The 12,521-nt window shown below is 39.9% G+C and overlaps 1 protein-coding gene across 2 annotated transcripts in view; it reads right to left on the bottom strand.

The window, feature by feature from the left end:
* The window catches only part of ankrd13b (ankyrin repeat domain 13B), a 45,510-nt gene that overhangs the window by 30,397 nt on the left and 2,592 nt on the right, over positions 1 to 12,521 (bottom strand). For both annotated transcript variants that reach the window (XR_006378506.1, XM_044201400.1), the window contains exon 2: positions 12,002 to 12,144. Coding sequence is in view for 1 of the 2 variants with exons in the window: in XM_044201400.1 (XP_044057335.1) it covers positions 12,002 to 12,109 (108 nt within the window). In the remaining variant the exon portion in view is untranslated. The remainder of the gene's footprint in view (positions 1 to 12,001; positions 12,145 to 12,521) is intronic.

Below are 12,521 nucleotides of genomic sequence, written 5' to 3'. Positions count from 1 at the left end.
GATCTAGCAACCTCTCCATCATCAGCTCTCCTTTATTATCATTGGTAAACCAACACTGCAACACAACACCAACCCCTTGTCAAATTTTCAAATCAACACGAGTCAGTGTGTGAGAAATTTGTTGTGATTACACCTTCAGAAAACAGTCAGTCTCAAGGGTCTTTCTGTGGTTTATTTGGTCCAATCTGCATCAAAAGTAGCCGCGACAGACAGAAATTGAATATGGTGACAGAAGGTGGGTGGTCAGAGTTGACAGAGCACATAGAGAGCTATAATTTACATTGCAAATTCTAGATGAAGTTGTTGCCCCCCCCCCTCACACACACACACACAGACAGGAGCACCACTTAAGTCCACTCAGAGCTAATGTCCTCCCGCCACTACACACTGACCTGCAGACATACTGACATACTTATTCATATGTGAACAATGTTCAGTGTTCACACACACACACACACTCGCAACTAAATCATAAGGAAGAACACTGAGTTCCCCTCCCCCATTAACAAAATAGGAACTCTCTGGAGGAAATTGTAATGGGCCACATACTCTCTCTCTTGCACACACACTCACACACACACACATACACACATACATACACACACAGCAGTCTCATTGGCCTTGTTTGACTTCGGTGGTTTCAAATCAATCAAATCAAGTTAATACACAATAATACACAGTACAACGTCTAGTGGAATTCGTTCTCTGCATTTAACCCATCCTAGTTATTAGGAGCAGCAACCTAATATACATGTTTTTGATGGTTTGACCAGAGGACCTGGAGGAAACCCACGCAAACATGGGGAGAACAAGCAAACCCCACACAGAAAGGCCCTGCCCCTAGATTCAAACCCAGGACCTTCTTGTGATGCGACAGTGCTAACCACTGAGCCACTGTGCTGCCTACGGTTTCGGTAGTTACAGCAGGGACATTATGTCATCCCTGCTCGTCTCTTACCGCCCACTCTTCACTAGACAATGAAATCACAATGGAGGGCATACTGTGGTCACGTCTGTGATGAAGGGTGGGGCACATGACACATTATGTACAGTACAACATTTCTGGCTAAATTAAGTTTTGTTTAAATTGTTTTATTGTAAATCAAACACTTTTTTTCACATTATAATAACAATGTATCTCATACACCTTTTTCACAGCAGACATATTAGGAAAAGCACAGGTGTAACTAATAACAATAAGGATGGCTCCGCTCTATTCAAGTGCCCCAATAAGCCATGACAGTGTGACAGTGAGACAGTGTTTTACAGGTTATGTGCCGAACTATTTCTTGGCAGAGTACAGTGACTTAATGGAGTCTTGTCATCACCATGAGGTTGCCAGCCAACCAGCTGACAGAGCTGGGCTAGCTGTTTACCCCTGTTTTCAGTTTTTATGCTAAGCTAAGCTAACCGGCTGCTAGCTCCAGCTATATATTTTCCGTATAAACATGAGAGTGGTATCAATCTTCTCATCTAACTCGAAAAGAAAGCGTATAAACATATTTCCCAAAATGTCAACCTATTCCATCAAGTATAATGAATATCCATAATCCATATGAGAAAGAGTAATTCATTGTAAAGATTTTGTGTTTCTGCTTCAACTGCAGAAATGGCTGTGACCATCTGAACAAACTAATCAACTTTCTTTTAGAGCTATTCTAACCTTTTGCTTTTCAAGGAATACAGATGAGATTGTCATTAGTATGCCGACACTACAAAGCATTTTGTCTGTACTGTTGTTCAGCCAAGAAGTGACGTTATAATGTTGCATTATTCCCTCAGTGTAGTTTCTGAGATTCTGCTTTCATTATAAAAAAGGATAAAGTCTCACCATCAGCATTGTGTCAAATTGCTTCATTATAAGAAGAAAATGTTGTCATTATGATGACATATAGTTTCTTGTTAAGAAAACTTCGCATTTATAATGAGATGTGAGAATTTCATTTTTTTCTCACTGTGACAGGTCTGCATGTGTTTCATACAATTTTTTTACTTAATGGAAGCACACTGTTCATGTTTTCTCTTTCTTCCTCTATTTCTCCAACACATCTTTAATACCTCCACTACTTTTTTAAAACTTTTTCTTACAGATCTGTATCTCTGTCCTTGCTCTATTTTGCTTTTCTTCGCTACCCTCACAATTTATTCCTTTGCACAATTCGCTCTTTTTTTCATCTCTATCTCTACGTTCCCTTTCTTTTTCTCTTTTCTGTCTCTCATTGCCCCATATCTATGTCTTATAATCAAACTCTTCTCTAGTTATCCTCTCCTTCCCTCCCTCAGTTTCCTTCATTCCTTCCCATCTTACCCTCCCTCAATAGTGAGCTCAGTGGAGGTTGCATTATTGATAGGCATCTCTATCTGTGGCATCTGCTCCTTCTCTCACTCCCCCTCTCTCCCTCTTTTGCTCCCCCTCTCTCTCTCGCTCAGTGTGTGCCTGGCCTGATGCAGCTTGGCAGGTACTTAGGCCAACATCAATCTTTCATACAAACACCACACACACACACACACACACACAAACTTGTGCATATACACATACATCAGCTTTCCCAAAATGTTTGTGCATGGGGCGCACAGGAGCAGAGGGTGGCGATGGGAGGGAGGAGTATAAAAATAACTTTTCCTCCCCCCTGCCTCCCGTTCTCGCCTCTGTGATTCTACATGCAGAGGAGACTTTGACAAACGCTATACTGCCTTGAAACCCTGATCCATTTCCAATGTGATACTGCTTCAGAAATAAGAGGACAGTACAAAACCTGCGTCACAGATGATTAACTGAGCAGAACAAATGGTGATGATAACCCCACACAAGAATAACACAAAAGCTCTCGCAACATCTCACACTCATCTTAACACAGCGAAAGTTCATTTCCACTTGTGCAGGTGCATTAAAGCACTGCGAATTTGAGCTGTAGAAATAAGACCACATTTACCAAATCACATACCAAATGAAAATGCTGACCTACATTTTAGCATATGTAATGTTTCTCTGTTTCATTGCACTTTATTCTGTTTGCGCCATCCCCAATCTCGACAGATAGATAGGCAGACAGACAGAAAGACACACAGACAGAGATAGAGACAGCACAAACGGGTGGGATGCTGTTGGACCTGTCAGAATGGCAACAGAAGCAAAGAGAGTTTTTCTCTGATGTCTATCTAAAGGTGCTGACACCTGTTTGTTGCAGTGAGCTGACAGACCTCACCAAAACGCGAGGAAAGACATGCATGGAGGCTGGCAGAGAGAGAAAGAGAGCACTTATTCTCACTCCTCACACTCACAAAGATGCAGGCACACTCACAGATGGAGAAAGCAAATCTTTTGTTGGGATGAGGCAGACAGTGCATATGCTATAAAAGAGCATAATCACACAATGTAGCGGCTGTAGCCCTGAAACACTACAGATGTCAGATTGTCACTTTCTTTCTTGTGTGTATGTGTGTGTGTGTGTGTGCATGTGCATGTGCATGTGCTTGTGTGGCAAGAAATGGTTGCACTTAGCCTGGGCTAATAATAAAATCAAAGGGTGATTTGTCTGGGACATTTAGCATTTCACTGGCAGAAAATGTGCTGGTAAATTTAAAAGGAATATAATGATGGCTTAAAATGTATTTGTTTACATTTATTCATTTATTGGTACTTGTCAATTAGATAAATTCAAGTGCTTTGAAATGCTAAAATGGTTTTTAACAGAATAGTTAGCATTTCCCCTTGTAACCAAGGGGTAAAGCAGCAGGACAAATCCATGATTTACACATTTGAAAATACATAGACTTGCTTAAACTCGTATACACTAGAGTCCACCACCAGAAATAAAGTTTGAAGTATAATCCGTCAAAATAATCCCTTTTGCACAGTTGTATGGAATTGAATTCTGAAAATCGTATGTGCACACAAACCATACTGTATATTTATACATTCATCCAAACACGTATGTACATGTATCATGTGAATTCTTCAAATACACAGTCCGAATATTTCAAATATTAATATAACAGATACTGACTCAATAGACATGGTTATCGATTTGCTATTGCTTTATTTATGGCATAGCGAGCGAAATATATCAAGCTAACCTGTTTTACAAGACAATACAACAACATCTAATCCAAGATAGGAGGTCATTTGAACCATAGAATGCTCTCCTGAGAGTCTTGCCCTACACCCTCCATCATGGTGCACATGACAGGTATTCATACCCAAACCACCTTAGCTAGGTCTTGTCACATTGGAGAAGTAGCAACTTGGTTCAGAGGTTTTCCCATATTGCTGAGCTCTGCCCCTGTTCTTAGAGCGTACGTAGCCAATGACCACAGGTGTGGACTGGGACAAGAATTGGCTAGTAACAAGTCTCATCTTACTACCATGGTTCAGAATAGCATCAATATTACTGCAGCTGATGCAACGAGCTGCTCTCATGAGATACTTGAACTCTTCCACCTGGGACAGCTGCTAACCCTCCCACCTTAACAGGATGAGCAAAGTTTTTCCATGAGAGAAGCATGGCCTCAGATCTGGAATAAGAAGTCTTCATCTTAGTTGTTGCTGCTCAGACACAGCAACATACATACAGCAGATTGCTGCACAGTGGAGGTAGTATCATCTGTGAATACCAAAGACATATCTCTGAGCTGAATATCCTCACCACTCAAGGGCTGCCTTGCTTACCCATCTTTGAATCATAAACATGAGAAGGGACAAAGCCCTTAGTATAATACCTGACTTATAGGTTATAGGACATTGATCATCGACATCACTGCAACACTTGAATAATGATGCAATATTCTGTGTTTAATACTGCTGTGCAATATACTCTTTTCAGTTTAAAATTCCCTATTTATTGATATTTATTTATACTTCTATTACTGCTGTGCAATATCCACCGTCTCATAATAATCTTAATAAACTACACTTAACTTGACAGTTCATGCACTATTACTTACTACTTGTATTATTACATTGTATTATTATACCGTACATACTTATCATCAACCGGTAAATCCACTTTGTACTTCATTTATCTTACCTGTATTATAGTGTATTATATTCTGATTTGCTTAGTACTTCTATCCCTGTATGCACTGACGTGATAGTGAGCTGCTGTAACAAAAGAGTTTCCCCTCAGGAATCAATAAAGTATTTCTGATTCTGATTCTGATGAACTCCCAGGACTTATTGACAATCAATGAGGAGGTAAACGTTGATCCACTGTTGCAGGGCTAAAAAGCGGCATTGTTCCTTGGTAAGCTTGCCAACTCTCCAGTATCATTTTCAGTATCCTGCATAGACTTTTTACAGGTTGACTTAGCAGTATGATTTCCTGATTCCCGATTCACCAGGCATCTTTTTTGAAATATTGCAATGGTACATGAACCACAACAACTGTACAACATCCAGTGGATGTTTTAGGATACCTCAACCTTGGTGCTGTGCCATCATGGAACTAATGAACTTGACTGGAACTTCACTTCCACATTAACCTCTACCAGAGTAGTGGGATCTACTGTCCTCTGCATGGAAGGCATGATCACGGGGCTCAGGAATTGCTCAAAAATGTTGACAGTGTTCCCAGTTGAGGTCAAGATATTTGTACCTGTGTTGAGCACAGCCTGGGTGACCTCTTATGAGATGCTGGATGGCCAACAAAACCACGTAGAAGATAGACAGTGCATAAAACCTTACCCAAACATGGTGGTTGAAATATTCACATGTGTTTTGCCTATTCTGGAGGTAGTGACTTTAACAGGATCAGTAACACAGGGATTGAAGAGAAATACCCGAGTCATATCATCCCTATTGGGATCAAGTTGTGGCAGAAAGGACTCAATGTCCATGAAGCAAAACTATGCCTGTTTCTTCCTTGGACATCAAACTAGGCATACTTGTGTTGTTCAAGCTGATGACTTGAATGACTTTGACTCTTGCTTTTAGATTGATAGACTGTCACAAAAACTATTTTCTCTATTATGAGCATTGTTGGTGCCACTGTTTACTGCATTCTGTCTGTTGCACAGGTCTTTACTTCTAGTTGTTCAATCTCTTCTCTCTGATTCCCTATATATTCCCTTTGTTTCCATTCCTCGCCACCTTAATTTCTCTCTCCCCATCTTCCTTTTATGTCATCACCAATCTCCCTTTCCTTTACATTTTACTGCCAATCTGTCTCTCTCTCTCTCTCTCTCTCTCTCTCTCTCTCTTTGTTAAAAGCTTTAAGCAACTTAACTAATCCCAACCCAGCCTTCATGGTATCTCTTTGTGGCTTTGCTGCATTGCAATTAGGACGTGGGTTTCATTACACTGAGGAAAGAAAGAGGGGTTTGGGTGGGGTTGATAGATGGACGGCTGGAGGTAAAGAGGGACAGAAGGCACCAGGGGAAGAGGATAAGGAACACTTTAAACAGCGGGTGGATATGATTAGAGGAAACAGGGAGAAGCAGGCTGAGAAGAGAATGTGCAAGCAGATAGCAGATGGTTGGCGTAAAGATTTAGACCTAGAGTGAAGGCAATGAGCCCATGAGCCTTAATTTATACCTCTGTTCCCTCATGCCAGCAACCCAGCATAAGACTTTATAATGCTGATTTAACATTAGCACCTTGCCGAGGACATCATAATCAAACCACACACTGAGAGAAAAAGAGAGCTGGGGTCAGACACAGAGAGGACAAGAAACAGCAATGGAGAAAAAGAGCAGAGATCTTTGTGTAATTTCCTGCCTTTGTCTTGAGATAGATCATCACTCTGGTCCTTTTCTCTTTCAATCACACGGTGCTTTTATGTCTGTGTGCAACCCAGGCAGACTGTTCATGGTCAAAGTCTGTCATTATTTCCTCCCCACCTCCTCTCCTCTTCTCTCTCTTCATCACCTTCTTTGTGTCTCCACTCCTAGGTTCAGTCTGTCAATGTAGCCTCCTTGCTTTTACTATTTCACCTCTCTTTACCTACCTGGCTGTCACTTCTCTCCTTAACATCAACTTCGTTTTATGAATCTGGTGAAAAACAGCTAAAAATTGATTTCTCATCCCTTCTTTTATTCCCCACTGCTTGGTATTCTTCCTATTTTACTACTCGTCCCATCTCTTTATTTCATTTTGTACTTCTTTCTGTGGTCAGCTGTGTGTCTCTGGCATTTATTCAACCACTCCTCCTGTTACTATGTTGTGTCGTAACATTGACATCCAATGTACCAGGCTACCATACCACAAGTGTTGAAAAACGGGCATTTAAAAAAAACTTTCAAAACAGCCACGCATCAACCAGCCATTCATTGCATTGTTGTACTGGAAGGAAATAAGAGTGTGATCAGAAACAGTGCCGGATATTTGATGCATGCACATGGTGAAATGAAATGAGTGTCATCATTTCACAGGCAGGCTTTAAAAAGCTCCGATGCGGAGACCGCTGTAGATTACCTTTATTTTACTGTGGCCTACCGCTGACGTCAGTGTTATTATACTGTTCTTCCACAGCCATTATCATGCAATATCTGCACAATACTGCCTTTGTTATTTGGGCTGTAACAGCATGGCCATAATGTGATATCCTAATGCCTATCATGTGATATAATAGGAACATCACAATGCACAGTATTGTAATAATATACTGTTGCAACAGGGATTATGCATATGTCTTTCTGATAGTATTCTTCCTCTTCTATGCCCCCCCTGTCTTTTTCCGTCATGGCTGATGCTCACAATAGAAATCTTTCTCTAAAAGTGGATCATGAACACACTTCATGTTCATTCAAGTGTATATGTGTATATGTCAAGTGCATGTAGGATCTCTCTGTCAGCTATCCCATCAAACAGAAAAAAATGTAAATAGATATAATAAACAGTATTAGACACTCAAGTTCTGCACTGGATATAATCTGCCCGACCAGTCTCCTCCTTTTGGCTTCACTCCTTCAGTGGGCTTACTGCAACCAAATTCAAATCCACCACAGTTAGTACTACAGTATAAGAAGAAAATGACATTATACATAATATTTAGTGTTTCAACAAAGTAATGTTTCAACTGTTACTACAAAAGTTTTCCCCACTATATGCTGTTGATAACAAACAGGACATAATGCCGGTTTCAACCATTTGCAGCTTGTTGGCTACTAGACAAATATATGCATGTAATGCAAATAGAATATGGTGAGTCAAACTACATGATTTACCTAATCCCAAATCTATTTTCAGTTTAAATCACCAAATAATTAAATCATTTTGTTGACCTAGCTGGATATTGTCACAGTAGGTCAGTGGGAAATGTAGGTTGGTTGCCTTGGTTTTCATGTTACCAATATTTAAATTTTGAGCATCCAAATCTAGATCTAGATCAATGCATGTGATACAATGTCCTGGTTCTACAAGGCAGGCAGGCCAGCTAGGACTTGGACATACTCGGCAAGGTAAGATTGGAGTCCTATTTTACTAGAGTGGACATTTAAGAAGCTGCAGAGAGATTTACCTTTTACATTTTCATTACTTTTATTTACAAAATTAACTTTCTTCATTACTCTTTCAGCATTCAACTTCCATCACTTGCCTGCAGCTAAAAAAAAATCCCTGTGCTGTCAAAATGTGAACCGACCAGAGCAATGGGAGTCCCAGTTATTCAGAATGCTTCTTGACACCTGTCATCGGCATCGCACATGTGTATGCATGTGTGTTTTTAATGTGCGTATGACTGACAGAAACTCGGGGTTGGAGCATGATGGTGTGTGTGTGTGTGCTGTCCTAGTTTAGGGGCTCAGTTTACCATATAAAGTATGTAATAAAGTAGATGTCAGATGAGTTCCAGGATGTGATGCTGACATCATACTACTTTTATTAGTATAGTAGCTGATATAAATTCATAGGATGTAAAAGGCTTATCTGCAAAAAAGCACTGGGTTGTACAACACATGCAAAAACCATGATGTATATGTGCATACATCCACACACAATGTTACTGTTATAGAGGGGATGAGCAGAAGTTCATTAACAATGAGAGGGGAACAAGAGAATAGAGAAATGAAACTCTCTTTTTCAGCTGTTTGCCACCTGTCTCCTCACAACTTGCTCTGATCTGCCATCAAACACAGATAGCTGATAACTGAGGTTTAAGGTCTAGGAGAGTGCCTCTGGAGCTGGCATGAAAAGAGTAAGGAATAATGGATGCTGTGAAAAATGAAAAAAAGTCGTATTCTCTGCCTGTCTCCCTCTTTTCTATTTTGTTGGTGCTTCTTTTCATATGTTGGCATGTTGGTCATATATAGGTAGTTGGTAGAGACTGTCCTATAGATCTGCATTGACAAAAAAAGTCCTAATCCTACACAAGGACAGGACAGGAGGGTGTCTAATCATGCTGATTTACTAAGGATCAACATCAAATCTCTTTTGATTCTAAACACTTTGATACTTGAGATGTTCAACAGATTTGTGTTTGTTCTCATACAGGAAAAAGTACTACAAGGCAGGTTAGTTTGGCTTAGTTTATAAAAAGATCAAAGATATGATATGGGTTCAAATCCACAGCAGAGGAGCAATAACATTTGCATCACAAAATATTTATAGATGTAAGGGGTCCTGAAAAATTAATGACTATGGGATTGTGAGGACTAATCTATTGAGCCAATCTGTGTAAACCAAACACACCAAAGGTTTCGGTTTAGAGAACTTTATGTGAAATTATATATATATATATATATATATATATATATATATATATATATATATATATATATATATATATATATATATATCCATGTCAGTAATGTTTATTTTGGTAACATTTTAGATTGCAGCCCAGAAATTACAATGTAATTTTGTTGTACATAAGAGGTACCAATAGAATACAGTATCACTACCTACTGGTACAAAAAATATAGGTACAGGGTTAGACATCAAGAGGTTAGGAAATAATGAGTTAACAATTCTACATTTAAGATGGATGTAGAAATAAATGTAACTGTTTTTTTTTTTAAATTACCAAGTACATCAATAGTTATACTGTGTGTATGTTCTGAAAGTTATGATATACTTACTAAAATACTACTACAGTGATGTCGAAAGATTAGGTTAAAAGTTTATTAAATACAAGGTTGCCCTATACAGTACATACAGCCATTCAGATAATAAAGTATAAACTGCTGTTATGAAAGAAACGCCTGAGAAACTGTTGACTGGACACCTCAACTGGGACACACATCCAACTATTACTTTTCACATTATTAATTTTTTACAACATGGCAGTTCATTCTCAGAGAACTTTGTGGTGCCAGAAAAAGAGACACTAATGTGTATGTGTCATGAGCCACATTACGCAAAAACCATCATATACGCTAGATGAGCTACTTTAATATATGGGCGGCACCTTTGAACTCAGCATCTGGTTGTAATAATAGACCACACCCATTGTTATGCCACATGCATCTTCCCACATTGCGGCCGTCAGACTTGTTTGTAAACAGATGATGGATATGTATGTTTCAGAAAATAGAATGCTGCAGTGCTTCTCTGGCGGTGGGACTGAGTTGACAAAAACGGTACGGTAAAACACAAGATGCACTGCACTGCATCATCATAAATCTCAAAATACAGATGAGGCTGTTGGTAATTTGGTCACTAGTTTTAGAGGCATCCTGGATCAGCAAAAGTGTTGGGCTAGTTTTGGATTTTGACCAGTTGGTGGTACTAGATGAAAAGTTAGGGGATCGCCAAAGTCATTAGGATTCATCCTCTGGGTACCAGGAATGTTTGCTCTGTATAAAATGGCAATATATAATAATAATTCATGGCAATCCATCCAATAGTTTCCCATTTATTTCCCAATAGTTATAATTATTGTCAAGGGTTAAACTGTAAATGTCACTACCACACTCCCTTGTTGTAAATGTAGGGATTGTGGTAAACCAATTGATGGCTGCCTTTGGGGCACTTGCTGACCATTTTGGTGTAAAGAAAAGGCTTCCAGGGTTATGATTTTAGAAACTCAAGAAGGTAAGAGTGTGCATGTGCAGGCAAGTAAATGTGTATGGGCAAGTGTGCGTACATGTGTGTGAAAGTGTGATGTCTTGAGACCGCTGCATGATGCATGCACTCATAAATCTGTGTAGCTGCAAACTTGCAGAGCACTTCTTATATAATGGCAAAGCGCTTCAGTACATTTGCAAAAAAATGACTGAATTCACACGCATGTATGCTCTTGCACAGTCACCCTCTCTCTCTCACACACACACACAATAGTATAATTCTTATCATATTATCAAGTCTTTCACCCTAAGCTGAAGTACTCCAATTTTACCAGTGGGTGAAAATAATTTTCCATGCTTTTGATTAACATCAAACATCTTCTCTGGAAACCTAATAAAATACCTTAATGGTTCCATTACTGTATTTACTGTGGTGGGTTGGCAACTGTTCGCCCACATGCTCAGTATCTGCATTGTCTCACCCACTCACAAGGGTTTAGGTGCTGGTGGGAAGGCAGAGAGCCTTCAGTTTAGAGTAGATCACGCAATAATGCTGCTTACACACAGGCATAAAGCACCACTGATTCTAACGAACACACACACACACACACACACACACACATAGATAAACACTGCATCACCATCAGGGTCAGCAATTACAGTCATTTGCACTTGGAATTTTTCCAGGAATAAACTCCAGTTATAACTTCCCATGCATATTAAAATTACTGGGAGGGTGAATATTTTAAGCCCCAATGCAGTAAATAACAGATCCTTGACATGCAGTATGTTATGTCACTCAGAATGAAGGACAATAAGAAAAGTGCTAATTCAAGTCTGAGGATATGGTCTACAAGTGTCCCCCTCCACCCTGTAGATAATAATTAACTGCGCTATTCCCAATTATTGACCAGGTTCTTGAATGAGGTGCTCCGTGGATGACATCTATACCACCTCCTATTAAATCTATGAACCCACACGCCCATATAAACGCTTATAATAAAGACACGGGCCTATGTCTGTAAGGAGAGATGTGTTTGATCGCTCTTCTCTGTCTCACCTGCTCGTTCGTTGCCAGCTCTTTCTCCAGCTGTCGGTGTTTGTTGTGCCACACCAAATAGTGGATAGGATAACGACTCTTCTCCGGAGTTTTCTTAGCAGAAATCATCCTCGGATCATAGTTTGCCTCCTCTTCTTTCTTCACTGTAAATTGTAAGGATACTTTGTTATCAATTTACGCTATATAATCAAGCCTATCATCCTTTATCGGCGGTGATGCCCAAAAGCGTATAGGGGCAACCTTACGCGTCAGAGAACAGTGAATGATTCCCTGCTCGCTCTGCTTAGAATAAACAACAAAGCTCCGTGAAAATCATTTATAGAAAGGCACCCCTCGTTTGGTTGTCTCAGTAGATTAGGCTACACCTTTATTTCTTAACCACCCGTTCCTCCACCTCTTGCCTCCCTCTCTCTTTCTCCCCTGCCTACTCTAACACATCTATCCTCCTCCTCTCCTCCCATCCGGTGGTGACTGGGAAAGATGCGTTGACAAGCTGCAATGAAATGTGCGCACAGTCAGC

Source organism: Siniperca chuatsi, linkage group LG7 (assembly GCF_020085105.1).
Source record: "Siniperca chuatsi isolate FFG_IHB_CAS linkage group LG7, ASM2008510v1, whole genome shotgun sequence".
Taxonomy (NCBI): Eukaryota; Metazoa; Chordata; class Actinopteri; order Centrarchiformes; family Sinipercidae; genus Siniperca; species Siniperca chuatsi.
Note: the sequence above shows the minus strand (reverse complement) of the source record. Positions and strands in the feature narration are given on the sequence as shown.